The sequence below is a fragment of the Vipera berus genome (genome assembly GCF_964194415.1).
Source record: "Vipera berus genome assembly, chromosome: 10".
Taxonomy (NCBI): domain Eukaryota; kingdom Metazoa; phylum Chordata; class Lepidosauria; order Squamata; family Viperidae; genus Vipera; species Vipera berus.
Window position 1 is genome coordinate 6,865,444 of NC_138213.1, and position 19,329 is coordinate 6,884,772.

At 45.0% G+C, this 19,329-nt stretch overlaps 1 protein-coding gene across 1 annotated transcript; it reads right to left on the minus strand.

The window, feature by feature from the left end:
* Positions 1-16: 16 nt before the first annotated feature.
* Positions 17-18,546, minus strand: GPT2 (glutamic--pyruvic transaminase 2). Its single transcript, XM_081336076.1, has 11 exons — positions 18,133-18,546; positions 9,808-9,897; positions 7,880-7,988; positions 7,040-7,173; positions 6,455-6,698; positions 5,054-5,133; positions 3,989-4,125; positions 3,247-3,421; positions 1,609-1,764; positions 227-339; positions 17-131 (listed from the first exon to the last, which is right to left on the minus strand). The coding sequence occupies exons 1-11, from the start codon at positions 18,502-18,504 to the stop codon at positions 41-43; spliced, it is 1,701 nt and encodes a 566-aa protein (XP_081192202.1). The 5' UTR covers positions 18,505-18,546; the 3' UTR covers positions 17-40.
* Positions 18,547-19,329: the final 783 nt, after the last annotated feature.

A 19,329-nucleotide genomic window follows, 5' to 3' on the forward strand; every position in this document is an offset into this window, starting at 1 on the left:
TTTCAAAGATACAGTCTAAAAAAATAAGAAGTTTTTTATTTTAAGAGTATTCCTCCAGAAATTTTATATGAAAATCTTTCACTTTCTCCAATAAGATCTTTAGTTTCTCCACTTGTGGGAGAATCGTCATCCTAGAAGGAAAAAGAAAAAGTACTTTAGTGAATATCTTTTGGCGATTACAAGGAAATAATTTCCTTGTGGCAGTATCTGTAAGTCCAGGCCTTACCTAAAGTGATAAGTTCCTTCTCTTTGGCCAAACCCGCTTCCAGGAACAACACAGATCCCGGTTTCTTCTAAAAGTTTCATACAGTAGAACATGTCGGGAGCCATTTGGTGGACCTGGAGTAATGTGAAGTTCAATGGCTTAATTACTAATCGCATAGGCCTTCCAAAATTCTCTGCTTGTTTCTGAATATTGTGCTATTCTGAAATGATTAAAGAGGTCTGAATGCCCTCATGTTCAGATACGACCATGTGTTTTCTTGCCCCCATGTGGTTTAGCACCTTACACTGGGTGTAGGTTTAAAAGAAGCAGTTGGGAGTGGGCAGGATCGCCAACTGTAGACAACTTACAACAGTCCGTTTAGTGATTGTTCAAAGTTACAACAGCACTAAAAACAGTTACTGATGACCATTTTTTCACACTTATGACAATGGCAGCGCTGGTCCCATGATCAAAATTCAGTTGCTTGGCAACTGACTCGTATTTATGTCCCAGGGTTACGTAATCACCTTTTGGGACTTCTGACAGGCAAAGTCAGTGGGGAAGCCAGATTCACCAAACAACCGTGTTACTAACGTAACAACTACAATTATTCACTTCATAACTGTGGCAAAGTAGTTGAGGATTACCTGTACACAATATCTGTTTTAGAATGAACCCTCAGATTTACCTGTGTTTTTCATTTCAAATGTCTTGGTGATGGACTTCAAATGTGTAGGATGCTGATTTCTAGAAACTATGGATTCAGATAAGGGCCTGAGGTCTGCACTAAATGATTGGGCACCCTGGGAGGTATAAGGAGAAGGACACTACCACCAAACCTAATATAATATAATATAACATAACCTGCCACATCTATTCTTTTTCTATCCCATTGTTTAAAGCAGGGGTCTTCAAACTTGGCCCTTTTATGACTTGTGGACTTCAACTCCCAGAATTCCTCAGCCAGCATGCCTGGCTGAGGAATTCTGGGAGTTGAAGTCCACAAGTCATAAAAGGGGCCAAATTTGAAGGCCCCTGCTTTAAAGGCACGTTCTCCAAGAAGCAAGCATAACTATCTTTTCATTCACTGGAAGAGCAGAGCAATTTGGCAACAAGTGAGATATTTAGCAGATAAACCAGCTTGTCCAATACTCTAGGCTCGCATTCTCATCATGGATAATGCCGCCCACATAACAGAGTTTTATTAGCGAAATGGCCAATGTAACGTATAAAGTCTAGCTTATGTGTAAACTCAGCCAGTTTTGGTTCCATTAAGAAAAATGTGGCCGAACAATCCTGCGTCATTTTGGCGCACGAATGTTCTGTCTAAAGCAGGCGAACAACCTCCAGTTTGATTCAGCAGCAGCAGCAACTTTTCTTGTAGAAAAACGAGACAGTCTCACCTTGGCTATTTCAATGGCCTTGGCAGGGATAAAGATTTGTGGGAACGCATACATGGCTCCTTGAAGCGGGTTGCAGTGGAGTCCCGGCACTTGATTGAACAAGTCTTCGGTTAGTTTGGCTTTCATTGCAAGGTTGTTCAAGACCGACTCCTTTTCCTGTGTCAGGAAAAGTGAAAGCATGTCACACAAAGGACACATGAACTGGGCAGCTCAAACCAGCTGGCACTATACAAAGATGATCAGGGGACTGGAGGCTAAAACATATAAGGAAAGGTTGCTGGAATTGGGTAGGTCTAGTTTAATGAAGAGAAGGACGAGGGGGGACATGATAGCAGTCTTCCAGTATCTCAGGGGTTGCCCCAAAGAAGAGGGAGTCAAGCTATTCTCCAAAGCACCAGAAGGCAGGACAAGAAGCAACGGATGGAAACTAATCAAGGGGAAAAGCAACCTAGAACTAAGGAGAAACTTCCTGACAGTTAGAACAATTAACCAGTGGAACAACCTGCCTCCAGAAGTGGTGAATGCTCCAAGACTGGAAGTTTTTAAGAAGAGACTGGACAGCCATTTGTCTGAAATGGTATAGGGTTTCCTGCCTGAGCAGGGGGCTGGACTAGATGACCTCCAAGGTCCCTTCCATCATCATCATCATCATCATCATCATTTTGCAGTTCTTATTTTATTTCTTACAGTATCAGTTATTCAAGTTTCTCAGCACCATCCACTCACCATCTAAACTTCCCTTCATCTGGTATATAAAAGGAGAGCAGAGTCTGCTGCCTACTAGCCCTGATGATGTTACTTAGTTCGGCAGTGAAAATGTCTGCAAGAAAACAACCAAGCTCGGAGAGCACCACGGACCCCACATCTAACTTGGCATCGTCCCATAATCTGCATTTTCTTGGCTGGAGAATGGGAGAAGCTTTGTATCCCACTCTTAACGAAAGAAATCACAGACAGGATAAATGAGTGAATAAGCAAACGATTATTCCAGCGAGGTGGACACAGCCAACTGTGATAGTTCTTGGTTACAATAGGCAATTAAAATTGCCCAGTATGCACTTGACTTGATTCTTAAGTTCTTAAGTTTTGTTATGCATTGTTTCTGTTGAATATTATTTGGGTTCCTGTGTGGTTTGTCGGCTGACTTGAAAGACTGCGCGAACCCAGCCAGGGGTATAAATGATTTGCAGTCCAATCTAATCCTATACGATTCAAGTGTGAACCCACAAACTATCCCTGATGCATTGTTATCAGTCTCTCTAAACACTGCCCACCACCTTCAGATAACTGTGCACGTTCTCAGTCTGGGATCCTCACGTGCCAGATGGAAACGAGTAGAGTTAAGTTCAAAGGCAAATTTGAAAAGGCACCAGATGGAGGAAGTTTGGATGGATGGAAGGACAGCTTACTTTCTTTTTAAATAGTTGTATGAAAAATGAAAGGAAATTCCACTTTGGAAAAATGGATCCCAGATGAATCCTTATGGACACATTGAAAATGTGACGTTGTCTTGGTGTTTTTTTTTTGAGCACCTATCATTCTCCTCTCCTCTGGCTGCCAGTGATTCAAGAGCTCCTGCTGGCTTTAAGAAGGATTTTTTTTAAAAAAATGGAAAGAATGTTAAATGCATGCACAAACCTTAATAAACTGGGCATATGATTCTTCTCCAGGAACAGGGGGGCTCACGACCACATCCATAGCAGCTTGACCGGAGACAGGTGGACACAGACGGACAGAGAGGAGCTTAAGTAGCTGCCCTTTAATTTCTGGATGCAGGTTTATCACTTCCATATAGCCCCCCCGGTAGCCACACCTGAAAATCAGGCAGAAGCAGCAGGAACAGAAAGGAGAAAGGAGAAAGAGGGGGGAAAAACGTGCTGGTGAGGAAAACGTAGCATGAAATTCTCGCAATGGCAGAAAGGCAACCTATAAAACCCACAACTAACACAGGATCCTATTTGAATCTTCTTGTTGCAAGAAAGGAATGGCAACTGCTTGGTGGATTATGCCAGCGTATAAGCCAAGGCTACGCATTGCGGCAGGGAGTTAAAAAAAATATCAGAGTTAATATGGACATAAACTTTCTTTTCTTCCCTTCATCTTTAGGGTTTAAGTTATCTAAATCATCAGGGTATTAATAATCTTCCAATCAATGCTAAATAAGTACTACCGTACCCAAATAATAGAAGGTACTACTTGTTTTGTAATAGTAAATTTTTTTTGAAAAATCAACCTGCCACACCTGTGCAGTTCAAGCCACAGCCCTTTTCTACAAAAGAAGTGAGGTGTTGACTTTGTTTGACCATGGAAGCCACAGCAAGGGATTTAAGTCAATTGGATATTGCATGGCAAAAATTCCATACTCAGCTGGGAAACTTACTCGCCCATGTAGCCCTTGGAAGTGGAATGAAAAGAAGCAAGTTCAACGTTATTCCAATAATCGGGTCCCATTTCATAAAGGATTTTTTTGAAGGAGTGGAACTGGCAGTTCTCCGCATATACGTTGTCTTGATAAACCTGCACCCCAGAAAAAGACAAAATACAGGGAGTCCTCAAATTAATCACCATGATGGTAACCTGTCCATTATAGTCGTAAGGTGTGGTGGTTATAAAGTGGGTCATCACATGACTCACCCAATTTTATGACCTTGGCCATTACCCTGAACCCATTGTTCACTCTGGGGCATTTTTTGCTAAAAACCGCCAAATAAATGCCAATTTTCAGCAAAAACGTTGTAAATTATGGTCACATGACCATGGGACGCATCTAAAGCCATAAAGGTGGGTCAGTTCCTGAGCGTCCAAATGTGATCACATGACTACAGGGGAAGCCTCCCCCTTTGGAACCAGGTTGTAAGTATCTTTCAGGGGGGACTGTAATAACTTCAAACAGTTACTAAGTGACCAGTCGTAACTTGAGGACTATCTGTAGGCTTCTTGTTTTTCAAAAAGCAAGATCACTTTTTAGGACTCAGTTATTTATATGACAGCGAACATTGTAGAGCTTCTGATGCTCCTTAGCTTGTGTGTTCAGGGAAAGCTCTCTTTATACCCAGCAGTTTTCTTTTCAGATTTCCCCCCCCCTCCATTTTTAACATTCTTTTAATATAAGTAAAAACATTGCTGTGCTCCAAAGAAAGTCCCCACTCTAACATTATCCTGAGTTGCATAAGGGTCTCTGGGTCTTCGGTCAATAAGTAAGTATGCATTGAAACACCTCATTTTAATTTCCTAAGAAAAATCTTGAAACCTAGGAAGGACCCAGGAATAGGTACGGTATTTATTTCTCTAGGACAAATAATGTATCAATCTTGTCTTTTCGCATCTGGAAGTTTTGTGATCGGCCCCACTGATCCTCCTGGTCATTTTGCAAGAACATCACAGCGATACATGCTCTCCAATGTCCAGATAAGCTGTTGTCTCCAAGGCTGAACATTTTCATTACCTCGTCAGCCAGAAGAAACAGTTTCTCTTCCCAGGCAAAATGTATCACGTCTTCAATACATTTCCGATTTTGAACTTGACCTAAAATTCAAGGAAGAAACAGGGGGAAAAAAAGTTTCAAAGCAGTCCTCCTTTCCAATGAAACAGAGGATACGTCCAGTGGTGGGATTCAGCCGGTTCGCACCACTTCGGCAGAACCGGTAGCTAATTTTTTGTTGCCCAGGCCCAGAATGGAATTCCAGAAGCGGCATCCACACAGAGAACCGGTTGTTCACATTTTTGAATCCCACCACTGGATACGTCAATAATGTCTTCATTCCGAAACAAAAGAACAACTGTCTCAGTCTTAGGTGTGAGGGTCAGGTAGGGTGTGAAGGGTGCACAAGGCTGTGAGGGATGCACAGCAAAAGGAGCATGGGGAGGGTGCAAGGAGGTGCTCAAGGCAAGTGTGACGAGGGTTGGGAAGGATGCGCAGGAGGTGTGACGAGGCTCCGGGAAGGTTTGAGTGGCGTGCAAATGGCCAGCACAAGTTGCCACAAAGAAGAAGGGGTCAAGCTATTCTCCAAAACACCTGAAGGCAGGACAAGAAGCAACGGATGGAAACCAGTCAAGGAGAGAACCAGCCTAGAACTAAGGAGACATTTCCTGACAGTGAGAACAATTAGCAGTGGAACAGTTGCCTCCAGAAGTTGTAAATGCTCCAACACTGGAAGTTTTTAAGAAGAGACTGGACAACCGTTTGTTTGAAATGGAATAGGGTTTCCTGCCTGAGCAGGGGGTTGGACTGGAAGACCTTCAAGGTCCCTTCCAACTTTATTATTATTATTATGGGAGAAGGTGCATAGGTGGGAGAGACTTACCTTAGTGACTTTTTTCAAGAGGCAACTGAAGTTTTGGGGATTTTTTCTTTGAAGTTTCGCTTCTCATCCCAGAAGCTCCTTCAGCTCCTGGGGTGAAAAGCAAAACATCTTCAAAGAAAACCCCCCAAAACTCCAGTTGCCTCTTGAAAAAGCACCTTTGGGATAACCACGACCTGGATGACTGAGAGTCTCCATAGAAATCTCAGTGACTTGTGACCTTTCCTGCCAGCTTCCCCATTGACTTTCTGGGGAAGCCAGCAGGAAAGGTTGCAAATGTCAATCATACTATCATACTGCAACCAGTTATAAGTGTGAGCCAGCTACACACAATCACATGACTGCAGAGACCCTGAGAAGACTGGCACTCTAAGGACCAGTCATAACCACCATTCGTTCAGCACTGTTGTGACTTTGACTGCTGGCTGAACAATGGTCGTAACTAGAGGGCTGCCTGTACTTTGATATCATGATTTACTACAACCAGGCCATAGAGAAAGGACAGAGAAAAGTGTGAAGAGCAGACCTGTAGAGGTTTTGCACACCTGTGGGGTTTCCAGGATTAATGATGCAAAGAACCTTGGGATTGCAATACGCTTTGGCTTCATATAAGGAGCGGCGTAATTCGTTCGCATCTAGGGCCCAGCAGTTCTCTTCGTCCAGGTAATAGTTCACCTGGATAGCATCCAATTCAGAAATGGCAGCTGAATATAAAGGATACTGAGGAATTGGGATCATCACTCCAGTTCGGGATCTCCCACCTCCAGAGACGAGAATCTTGAGAATGGTCTGGAAGATTGAAGAAAGATAATTCTGGTTATGGCTGGCTGAGGAATTCTGGGAGTTGAAGTCCACAAGTCATAAAGTGGCCAAGGTTGGGTACCCCTGCTTTAGAACATGGGATACCTTTGATCAATGGTTAGGAAAACGAGGTAGAAAGAAAGGAATTTAACATGTATTAGTAAGTTAAATGTTAGAACCTAGACAATGTGTTGCTGATAAAATATTAAGCACTTCTGATTATAAAAATTAATATCTATATATAATATCTATCTATCTATCTATCTATCTATCTATCTATCTATCTATCTATCTATCTATCTATCTAAGATGCCCCCAATGCCACCTACAGCAATGCCGTCGCTTGCTCCCGTGGTCAAATAGATGTTCTCTGGATCTGCAGGGACGCCACCATCTCGCTGCTCAATGTATGCCGCGACATCTTCACGGATGCAATTGATTCCTTGGCTAGCGCTGTATGAACCTGTGCAAGGAAGAAAAATGTCAGCCTCCCAAACCAACAAAAGACACTAAGACGTTTCCTTCACTTTTCCTAACCCCCCAAGAAAACCCCCAAGTAGCCTTGTTGCTACTGTCATTCAACTCTGCTAGCATTTCGAATTCCAATTTGAGATGGGAAAGGTGTGTTTCATTTGTGTTGAATGTTAAAACTGCGGGACGTTTCCACTGGAAAATTTCTAAATTTTTCTGACTGTGCCTCAATAAATTATTCCAGTTTAAACTCTTTCCTAGACACAATGACCCGGGAACATCTTGAACTGATGTTGACAGTGATGAGCATAACACGTCACTCTTATCTTTCTCAACCTTATCAAATTCAAGATATGGAGACTTCAGCTCCCAGAATTCCCCCAGATCACTTATCTAGCTAAGTGATCGTATCCAAAGTGGTTTATCATGTAGCAAGCAATAAGAAATGAAACAACTGCAATGTGAAAAGAAATGGAAAAGAAGGTAAAGTATGTAGGAAATTGGCAGAAAACAAAAGATCACTACAGTATTGTACTGGAAAATTATAAATAAAAAAAAAATCTGGGTGTTTTTTTTCCAGGCTCCATCTAGCCCAAAGAGAGAGCTTCTGTTAGACAGAAGTCTTCTACTCCTTCACAGTCCAGAATGACCGCTAACAGGAGACGGCCAGATCTAATGTGAAAAAATTATTGAAGTACCTAAGCTGTTGCCTCCACAGCCTTGCAAGATCCGTCTTGCCCTCTTCTTGGAATCGTCTGGGAAACTGGGGCTGTCCAGCAGGTTGGGGTAAGTACAAAGTGCCACCACCTACATCGCCCAGAAAACACAAGAGAAAAGGATGAATTGCACAGGACACAACTTTAAACCCAGCCATTCAGAGCAATCTATAAAACGATTCCAATCTCACTCTTAAGTCCTCAGTGCACAACTATTTATTGAGTGGTTGTTTGAAGTTACAATGGCACTAAAAAGGGGGGGGCAAAGGATCGTTTTCCCCATTTACAACTGCTGCAGCATCCTCATGATCAGGTGATCAAAATTCAGGTGCTTGGCAACTGGCATGTACTTATGACAGCTGCACTGTCCTAGGGTGATCACTACGAATAATCTTCCCAGCCGGCTTTGGACAAGCAGAGCCAATGGGGGAAGTCAGATTGACTGAATGATCGCATGATTTCAGTTAACACCTGCAGTGAATCATTTAAGAACTGTGTGAAATGCGGCAAGACTCCCATAACACTGCCTTGCTTAACAACGGAGAAAATTTGGAGTCTGTTGCAGCTGTCAGTCAAGAACTAGTTGTACCATTATTGTCAATAATATTATTATTTCAAAGGTACCATGGCATGACGCTCGTTTCTCAACTACTTGGCAAGCGTACTTTTGCTCCAATTTGCTCGTTAGCTCTGTGACACTCGCCAGTGCGTTTCTGACACACACACACACACACACACACACACACACACACACACACAAGTGCTTGCTATTCTCGATGGTATCCCTCCCGCTTTCTTAAATAAAAATCCATGTTAGCAGCTTGATTATTTTTTCCCCTCTCCTTATTTTAGTTTCCCATCTAGAGAAACAGTACTTAGCCATCCACTTTGGGATAATAGCAGACCCCATTCCTTAGGGCAGTGGTCCCCAACCTTCCCACCTTAGCAGCCCAGCCCGGTACTCTGTGTGTGTGTGTGTTTGTGTGTGTGTGTGTGTGTTGCACACGGCCTCCACTTGCGCTAGTGGAGCTGTGCGTACAAGTGGTGCGTGAAGCTCTACTCGTGCAATCAAAGGGCAACTTTGATTGCTTGGGGGGGTGAAAGCTTGGGGGGGGGGTGAAAGCCCTAATAAGCAGGCATATACATAGAATGAAGGCTATTGCTAAGCACATTGATTTGTGCTTTAAATTGTAAGCCGCCCTGAGTCTTCGGAGAAGGGCGGGATATAAATGGGATTAAAAAAAAAACTTGTGCTCACATGCTGTCAGAATCCATTTATATCATATTCATAAATGGAATGTTTCAAACATTATTCCATGGATTCTGCCATCTCCCGAAGAGAAGAGAATAGATGTGTATTGAACCGGTATTAGGCATTTCAAAGGAAAGGAGAAGCCTTTTGAACTGGGGAAACAAAAGGGGGGGCTAGCATCTGGCTTTTGTCACGGAAGACAGCAATAAACATGAAGGGTCCTAAGTTCCTTTTTCCCACGAGATGGATGATACGAGAGAAAGGATGGGGGACTGACCAAATGGGGTTAAGGGGGGTTAAACCGGGAACTCTTTATAAGGGTTTACTTCATGGGATAATATTAAGTCCTGTCTCGTTTCCTACAACCAAGCATGTCATAGTAAATATTCTTTTTGGAATAGATTTGACTCCAAGAATTTTGTCTTCCTAAGACGTGGTTTGGGGTGGGTCCTGACACATGCCAAGCTCCACTCGTGCAAGCAGCAAGTGCTTGTGCATGGAGCTCCATTTGTGCAAATGGAGCTTGGCATGTGAGCACAAACACCCTCTGCTTGTGCGAGTGAAGCTTCGCTTGCCCATCGTTCATGACCCCTGCATTATGGCTTTCTCTGCCTTTCCCCAAGGGGCTTCTGGTCTTCCTCCAGCCGTGTCCTCCTACCTGTCGAAGGAAGGTGATGGGTTGTTGTCCCATGGCATGAGCATCCCCAATGTTGGCCTTGATGACTTCTGTGAAAGGTTTTTTGATGCCCTGGAGGGAGAAAAAGGAAACCTGTTAGGCAGCAAAGCCAAGCTTTGTAGAACCCAACGCAACTAGGAAGACCACTTAAAACAGGGGTCTTCAAACGTGGCCCTTTTATGACTTGTGGACTTCGACTTCCAGAATTTCTCAGCCAGCATAGCATAGCTGGCTGAGGAATTCTGGGAGGTGAAGTCCACAAGTCATAAAACGGCCACGTTTGAAGACCCCTGACTTAAAATGTTTGTGGGCCATTCCTCAGGTATTAGTAACATGGTGCTTGCACATCACATGTTCTCCTCCATTCACAAGAGCTGAAACTGTTATTCAGGATTCCTGCCCCTGCATGAAATTAGCCTCTGTGTATGGACCAGCCCATACCTGTGTCTTTAAAACCAAATAAGGTCAACCGGCTTTTAAAGTAGCGGTACTGGTGTTTTTTTCTTAATAAAAGCCAGCCTCAATGTAGGAGGCATAAAGTTCTTTGTTCATGCTTTGTCACCTTAGAAAATGTATTGCAAAGGTCCACTGATGACATAAGAGGCCATAGGCAAGTCATGGGAACACTGGACATCACAATTATGAACCTTGTGCATCCTTTCCCCCTTCCATGCTTGGTTTAATAATATCCTGGTTGGAAGTCCATTGAATAATATCCTGGTCCAGAAGTCCATTTAGCCCAGCCTCTGACAGCAGTCAATCAGCTGATGTTCAGAAGACTAGAAGAGGAGATGATTGTGCTGGGTTTTTCCTACTATGGCAGGAGACATTATTCAAAAGTATATGGCTGCTAAAATCAAGACAGTCCACGCAATTGATGATTAGGTGTTTTTATGCAATATGGCGGAACCAGATTTCCAAGTTGAGAAATGGCATAACGTCTAGGTTTATTTGGAGCGTAAATGTGCTTTAAAATCTCACTGATGCCACCCCAAAAATCCTAAAGCTTGAGTTGGCAAACTTGCTTATTGGTTCTTCTGCTGCTGGAGTAATATCTTATAAAAATATAAAGCACCACCCTCTCTTTCTCATTGAAGAACAAGTTCCCTGCAGTAACAACTTCATATCTGGATGGTTATTACAGGATGTAAATTATTTCTGTTTACGTCAATAAAATTTACCGAAAGAGGACGAACATTTTTTAGAAGTACCACAAATGTGTTTATTGCCTATTTATATTCCATTTCCTATTTCCCCTGCCAGATGCCGCTTTTCTTGTTCCTCTCTCTTCTATGTTTTAGATTCCTTCCTTCTCCTTCTTATAACAAAGGCCCGCTTCACTCTTTATTTGCAGCAATCTCTAGCTTCATTCCATACAGCAAATGATCATGTGAGGAAGCCCTTCAAAACGAGGTGATGCCAATTCTAGCACACATTCCTGAATTTGGAGGCTTACTCAAACAAAACAAACCGACCTGTTTAAACACAACATGACATTTCAACCAAGTCACGGGGGTGGCAATCTTAGAAATTGAAGAATGAACATGCATAAATACCCGATTATATAAGAATATCTTAACTTAATAACTTAACTGGTACAATCACAAGCAATCTAGAGCAGGAAAAGAGAGAAACACATCCCGTTTTCAGTCTCCAAACTTTATTTTTTAACTCGGATGCTGTTGCTTGTTCTCTAACAAGTCAGAATTCTGAAGCAAAACCTCAGCTCCAATTCTGGCTCAGACGATAAATAAAGAACCCTGGTTTGGGTGTAACACTAAGAAAATCACAGCAGGTTTAGCCAAAAATGAAGCTATCCTACAGAAGCCAACAAATGAGAGACACCACGATGCTAATTCAAACTCCATCAATTCAGTCTCAATAATGCTGGACTTTCCTGACTCTCAAGGAAGTCCTAACTTTGATACCAAAGGACTTCATTCTCTCCTCTCAGGCTGAACTTGAAAGATGTTTCTTTCTTGAGCAAATACAAGAATATATTGCAGACGTAATTGGAGCCAGTCGAAGTAGACATTTAATCTGGAAGATGAAACATGGAAGGGTGTGCAGCATTTTTTATTATAAAAGGAATAAAGGAGTGCTTTCAAGGATGGATGTTTTTGTCCTAACACTGCACTTACACACAGCATTATTGAGGCTCAGTTTACAATGATACAAAATACACACTGAGGTGGGTGTACGCTGAGATCGCCGTACTGCACAAAATCGCACCCACCACCAAAATCAAATAAGAGAACACCTGGCTGCAATCAAGCATTCCTTTGATGTTAGCACTTGTTTTTTTAAAAAAAGAAAATAGCAGGCACATTTTGCAAAACAGCAACATCTAAAAGAGGGTGGGAGATGTTTTTACAGTTTTCCATCAGGGTGTTCAAAGCTATTTATGATCCAAAAGCTGAGCTGGATCTTGGTCTCCCATTAAGAAGTACAAACGCTGGAATTAGGAAAATGTTTTTCTCCTCTGAAGGAAAACATCCAAGGATGCATAGTTATAGTTTAAGGCAAGGGCTGACACACATTCAAGACTGAAGATCCTAAACATGTGTGCCCCCCCCAAATCTAAGCAAGTTCTGGCAAAGAATGCAACTTGTCTTCTTCTCCAACACCATAACAACAGCAGGAATGAGAATCTAAACACCATCCAAAAAAGGAATGTGAAATTAAGCACAAGTTGGAGATCTAATTTCATTTAGGAAATCTCTTTTTGCAAAAAACAACAAACTCTGCAATACAGATGCCAATCCTTGTGGGGTTCCTGGGTGAATAGCAAGTGGAAAGTTGAATGTCTTCCCATCTCTAGCAGTGAAAGCCTAAACCACAAATTTTCTGCTTTTTCATTCTGGTATTTCCACTTAAGCAGCAGCTGCTAAAAGCTACAGTTTAAACTTTTTTTGGATTGATTAAATGTATATATTTTCCATCTTCACTATCTACTCTGGAGGTTACATAAGTTCAGTCAAGAAAAAAAAAGGTAGATCTTGCCTCAAAAAATAATAATAGAATTGAGCTGGAAGGGACCTTGGAGGTCTTCTAGTCTAGCCCCCTGCTCAAGAAGGAGAACCTATACCATTTCAGACAAGTGACTGTCTGCTAGCCTCTTCTTAAAAACCTCCAGTGATGGAGCGCCCACAATTTCGGAAGGCAACTTTTGTTCCACTGGTTAATTGTCCTCACTGTGAGGAAGTTTCTCCTTAATTCCAGGTTGCTTCTCTCTTTGATTAGTTTCTAGCCATTGTTTCTTGTCCTGCTCTAGTACAGAGCACTGTCCGCATTTTACTTAAAACCCCAAAATGTTGGGGTTCATACAACATCCTCAGCCATGACTTGCTTTCATTAAGAAAAAAAAATCCTTCTAAAAGCTCAGGGGGAATTGTTCCTAAGAAAGCCTGCCAACAATTGACACCCAAATCTCCTGTTATCACTCTGCAGATGTTAACAAGGTCTGTTTATCTTGTGGGCTGCTGTTTGCATTCAGAAGGCATGTGCGTAATTCAAAGTGAAGTCACAACGAGGGAAGGTTGAACAGCCAAAAGTTAGATCGTAAATGGCCCTGAGATATCTGCAGAGTCTTCTGGTTCATTGCACTGGATTCATGTCACTGGGAAACCATGAAGTTAGAAACATCACCAGATATATACATATACACGCGCACATGTGCACACACACATATGTGTGTGTGTGTGTGTGTTAATAAGAGCCTCAGGGAATTCAGCAAGCCAAAAGAGAGCAAATCTCACTCCCTTCTAGCACTGATGTTACCTAGTTAGGTGATAAAACGTCTGCCAGAAAACAAGCTCAGAGACCCCCAAGGACTTCGCAGAGCAAAAACAGTAAGTGGATTGCTCTCCATGAAAGCTTAGTTCTGTTACAAGATTGGAAAACAACCAGCTTCTGGAAAACAATAGTATCTCCTGCTAGAATTGACTACAGTCCTATAGGCAGCTATAGGCCCTGGGTCCAGTGTCAACTGTAAATTCCAAATGCTGAAACGTACACAAAATGTTAGGTTCACCAAATAGAGAATCTGAGAAGCAGAGCAAGAAATAAAAGCAAGCTTTTCTCGGTGGAACTTGTTTTTCATGTTTGTACTCTTCCGTGTTCTTGTAAATACATTAATTGCTAGTTTGGGATATTTCAGTCTCATTTTACACTGACGCACAATTCTGAGAGTGTAGATGCTCTAAGGGAGGGACAGCCTAAACCAGGGGTAGGCAACCTTGGCTCTTTTACGACTCACGGACTTCAACTCCCAGAATTCCTGAGCCAGCTATGCTACCCCTGGCTTAGCCTGAGGGACAAATCCAACTGACAGCGAGACCAAAGGCCCTTGGGATGACCATGGTTAATAAATACCAAGAGACTGCCTTTCAGAAATAATCCATGCCCTGAAAGACTGCCGAGGGAACAGTTCTAAGGCTTCAAGAATGATTGCTGATCAATCTTAAGAATCCTGGATTAGGTGATCCAGTTTAGAACAAAACGCACAGCCAAGTTAATTGTCCAGGCGCATAAAGGTCAAGACAAGCATCACAAGACTGAAGCCCTAAGTCAACTCAAGAGAATTAAAGTCAACTGTCTCTCAAACAGTGCTGGGCCAATAATCAGAAGTCTTAAAACCCAGCAGCTGGGAATTCACATGGCTGAATACTCCTTTATCAGTATGCACAAGTCCTTCAAACATGGAAGTCCATAAGCCAAGGTGAAGGGGTCAGAGTCTCATTAACTAACAGGAAGAGTGGGGCAATCTCTAGCTCAGCCAATAGGTCAGGTAACAGCAGAGTGGCAAGCATAGGAAATGAACTGAACTAAGTCCAGTTCCTGAGGCATTTACAGGCAGTCCATAACTTACAACCACAATTGGGACTGGACCCTCTGTTGCTAAGTGAGGCAGTCATCCAGTGAGTCATGACTGATTTTATGACATTGTTGACATAGTAATAGCAATTGCTCTTATATGCCGCTTAAGTATATAAGAGGGCTTTACAGCTCTCTCTAAGCCAGGGGGTATTCAAACTTGGCCCTTTTATGACTTGTGGACTTCAACTCCTGGCTGAGGAATTCTGGGAGTTGAAGTCCACAAGTCATAAAAGGGCCAAGTTTGAAGACCCCTGCTCTAAGCAGTTTACGGAGTCAGCCTCTTGCCCCTCCCCCCAACAATCTGGGCACTCGTTTTACTGACCTTGGCAGGATGGAAGGCTAAGTCAACCCTGAGCCCGTCAGGATCAAACTCCTGGCAGTGAGCAGAATTAGCCTGAAATACTGCATTCTAACCACAGGGAGGGAGGGAGGGAGGGAGGGAGGGAGGGAGGGAGGGAAGGAAGGAAGGAAGGAAGGAAGGAAGGAAGGAAGGAAGGAAGGAAGGAAGGAAGGAAGGAAGGAAGGAAGGCAGGAAGGCAAAATAGCAATGACTATTAAACAAATGGTCATAAGTCAGGGACTGCCTGCACCATGCTGCGTTCACAAATATTATTAACTGTTATATGACTCCTCTGGTTTTGACATATGTTGTGTGAATGGAGCCAGCTGGGGCTTAGGCTGGACCGTGGTATACCATGATGGAGGCACTTAGAGAGGAATAAATTCGCTGGGGAGACTAATGCTGGTTTATTACTTTTTCAACTTGGTGCCCTGCAGATGTGTAGATGGCCACTGTCTTATGGAAACTGACTTCCAATATTATCTGCAAGGGTACCAAACTATCTGGGTAATCTTCTAGAAGATAAAAGATTGTAAATAAACTCCTATTAATGGTTTAAAAAGCTACAGACAGGTTCCAAGGTTCTCGGTGAACCGCAACTTATCTGACTTTAAAGGTGCTTTTAAAGGTTACAACCAGCACCTTCAACCAGGGTTGAGAAAAATTAATTATTTCTAAAAAACAAAACAAAAACCTTTTAAAACCGTCTCCCATTAACACAGCCAAGCCAAAAACACTTAAAGGCAAAAGCCCCAGGTGGGGATGAAGTGCCCCCCTCCTCCCCAAGTTTAACTTTTTACTGAAACAAGATCTAAAGTATAAAGTAAGTTATCCATTGTTACATAAGGCTGAGGAACCTAGGGTTGCATCAGAAGGAAAAGCAAATATCCTACGAAATATGCAACTACATTCTTATGCAAGTATCTGATATAGAAAAATGGGAGGTGGCTGTTTGCTTTTCTCCAGGTGTTTGTTCTCAAGGAACGAGTCCTGCGTAATTGCCTAGCAGAAATATTACAGGGCAACAAAACTGAAAAAAAAACCCACTCTATTACATGGCTGGAAAATCTATTTGAGTTCGCTACCTCTTTCCATTTACTCATACCTCTTTTTCTTTGCTACTCTATCATCAAGTTCCAATTCAAAAAGCATTTCCAAAGCAAAACAGGTATCTCCCCTAAAATAATGCCTGAAAATTAAAGGGGGGAAGTTAAGAGTTCCTTGCTTATTTGACCAACCAAGCAGCAAGTACAGACACAAGGAAAAACAAGGCACAGGTAGTTTTCCACTTACTAGCACAACTTGAGCCCAAAATTTCCATTGCTAAACATGACAGTTAAGTGACTTTTGTCCCCTTTCTGGCCACAATTGATAGGTAAATCATTGAAGTTAAGTTAGTAAGGCAGTTTTGTGTAGGAAATCTGACGCCACCATTGACTTTATTTGTCAGAAGGTCACAAAAGGTGACCATATGACTCCGGGACACTGCAACCGCCATAAATACGAGTCAGTTGTCAAGCATCTGAATTTTGATCACAATATGGGATGCTACAACGGTCATAAATGCAAGAAACAAGTCAGCTTTTTCAGTGCCGTTGTTAAGTTTGAACCGTCACTAAATGAATGGCAGTGAGTCCAGAATTATACCTGTTCTCAGTTACAGACGAAGCTCACTAGCAGAATCCTTGCCTAAGATCTGGAATCCCTAAGGCAGGGGTCTTCAAACCTGGCCCTTTTATGACTTGTGGACTTCTGGCTGAGGAATTCTGGGAATTGAAGTCCAGAAGTCATAAAAGGGCCAGGTTTGAAGACCCCTGCCCTAAGGTGGTGCTGGGAGGGATGGGTCCAGACTACTCTGCTTAACACTCTGAGTCAGGGGTCTCCAAACTTGACAACTTTTATGACTTGTGGACTTCAACTTCCACAATTCTTCTGCCATGCAGGCTGGGGAATTCTGAGAGTTGAAGTCCACAAGTCTTAACAGTTGCCAGGTTTGGAGACCCCTAGCTCCAGATTAAAAAAGGGATTAAAAAAGTGGGTTAGGACGCTGAGCTTGTCATCAGAAGGTCGGCAGTTTGGTGGGTCGAATCCCGAGTGCCGCTTAACAGAGTGAGCGCCTGTTACTCGTCCCAGCTTCTGCCAACCTAGCAGTTCGAAAGCACGTAAAAATGCAAGTAGAAAAATAGGGACCACTACGGTGGGAAGGTAACAGCGTTCTGTGCGCCTTTGGCGTCTAGTCATGCCGGCCACATGACCAGGAGACGTCCTCGGACAAGCGCTGGCTCTTTGGCTTTGAAACGGAGATGAGCTAGCACGCATGTGCGGGGGAACCTTTACCTTTACCTTTTAGCTCCAGATTGGAAGCCACAGAGAGCAGGCTCCCCCATCCCCCTTAATCCATGCAAGGAAAGCAGCAATGGGCTCTTTCCAAGGGTGTGGGGGGGGGCAAGATTTTTGAACGCAAAGAGGGGGAAGGGACCTTAGTCCCCAGCAGGACAGTAGCAGGCAGGGCCCGGGAAGAACCGCTTAAGCGACTCGGCCCCCGGTCCATCAGGAGCCTATCCGGCGAGGTTAGCGCGTCCCCCGGCTTGCCTCCCCCTCCTTCGCCGCACGCTGGCTGATTCTCCGGCCGGCCAGCCTCGCTTGCCCCAATCAAGAGCCGCAGCGGCGGAGGAGTGGCTCAGGGGGCGTCGGCCAGGATGACACTCGGGCTCTTCCCCCACGCGTTGCACATCTGGGAGGGGGGGGGCGACAAGTCGGGGTCCTGCGGGTGTCGCCCACCGCTCAGGACGGAGATCGGAGCCTAGCCGCCTCCGGACGGCGCCAGGTTTGGGGAAAGGCCGTTTCCAAGCATCCAGCTGCGCGAAAAGGGCCGAGGCGCGCGGCTACTGCGCTTTGCAAGCTGCGGTCGTGTGAACGCGGTCGGGCGGGTTTCGTTCCAGCAACCCGGGTTAGCGCCACGTGCAAACAACCAGCAACATTCCCCCCCCCATATAACGGAAACCTTATCCGGAACCTCCAACCTCCCAAATTAGAGCCCAACCCCATGATTGAGTCCCTACACCACCCCCACCACCCCCAACTACTACCTTCCGCAGTTCTTTCTCGATCTCGCCCGCTTTCAAGACGATGGGCCCCCGCACGGCGTACTCCACCGCCTTGACCTGCGGGTTCATGGATTCCAACGTGAGGATCTTCTCGCGAGGCGCCTTCTCCTTCAGCTGTAGCGCGGGGGCTTCGGCGGCGGCGCTGCTCCAGCCGGCCAGCCCCGGCCGGGCCGCCAGCTCCGTCTCCATCGGCGGCTGGGCGACGCCGCGCGGGGCCTCGAGCGGCCGGCGACGGCGCGGCTCTTTGCCGGTGGCCAGCCGGGCTAGGAAGCGCACGGCCTCGGCTCGACGCGAAGGGAGGCGAGGGGCTGCGGCGGCGACGGCTTCCCTGCTCAGCCCCGACAAGCGGTGCATGGCGCCTTTGGAGAAGGAGACAAAAGGGAGAAGATGATTACCATCCTGCCCTGATGCTGTTACCTAGTTGGGTGGTGAAACGTCTGCCAGAAATCAGCCCAGCTCAGGAAGCATCAAAAGATGCCTCATTTCGGCCGACTGCCAGGGAGGCTCAAGGTGGACTCAACCTGCCATTCTTCGCAGGACGGTAAGACGAGGACCAGGTTGCTGGGGAGAGAGACGGGGCGGGGGGGGGGAGGAAGAGAGCAAGAGGCTGGCTCTGTAAACCGCTTAGAGAGGGGCTTGTAAAGCGCTGTGAAGCGGCACCTAAGTCTCTACCTGCTATTTATGACTAGTTCAACCCTGAGCTGCAAAGAGTCTCCTTTAGCGGAGAAGATTAAACCGAGAGGGAGGGGGCGGGGGGGAGGAAAGGAGAAAAGACCCGACCCCGCCAGCCCTGCAAAGGCGCTCCCCGCCCCGCATCTCACCCTGCGAGAAGCAGAGGAGATGGCCCGTTTGCAAAAGAGCGAGCGAGCGAGCGAGCGAATGGACGCGCGCCTCTTCCAGCGCCGGCTCCTCCGCTTGCAAAAGAAAAAGGAAAAAAAAGGGAGGCGGGGGGGGGGCAGAGGCGGCGCCCCACCGAGCTCTCCTCTCCAATGAGCCACCGGCCTGGCTGCCTTTGCAACGAAGCCGGCTCTGGGAAAGCCCATCGGCCTCCGCCACGCCTGCTGGACTCAGAGCCGGGAGCCGCCCAGCCGGCCAGCCCTCGCAAGCAGCTGGCCGTGGGGATTGCGCCAGCCGTGGAGCGCTGCCTGATGGGGCTTGTAGTTGCCCGGGGCCGCCGTT

Excerpts from the sequence above, each read along its gene's own strand:
- GPT2 (XM_081336076.1), bottom strand. The coding sequence starts at position 18,504 with ATGCACCGCTTGTCGGGGCTGAGCAGGGAAGCCGTCGCCGCCGCAGCC. Across the intron at positions 4,126-5,053 it reads TGTTTCTTCTGGCTGACGAG|GTTTATCAAGACAACGTATA; the intron begins GTAATGAAAATG and ends TCTGGGGTGCAG. Across the intron at positions 132-226 it reads GAAGGAACTTATCACTTTAG|GATGACGATTCTCCCACAAG; the intron begins GTAAGGCCTGGA and ends TTTTCCTTCTAG.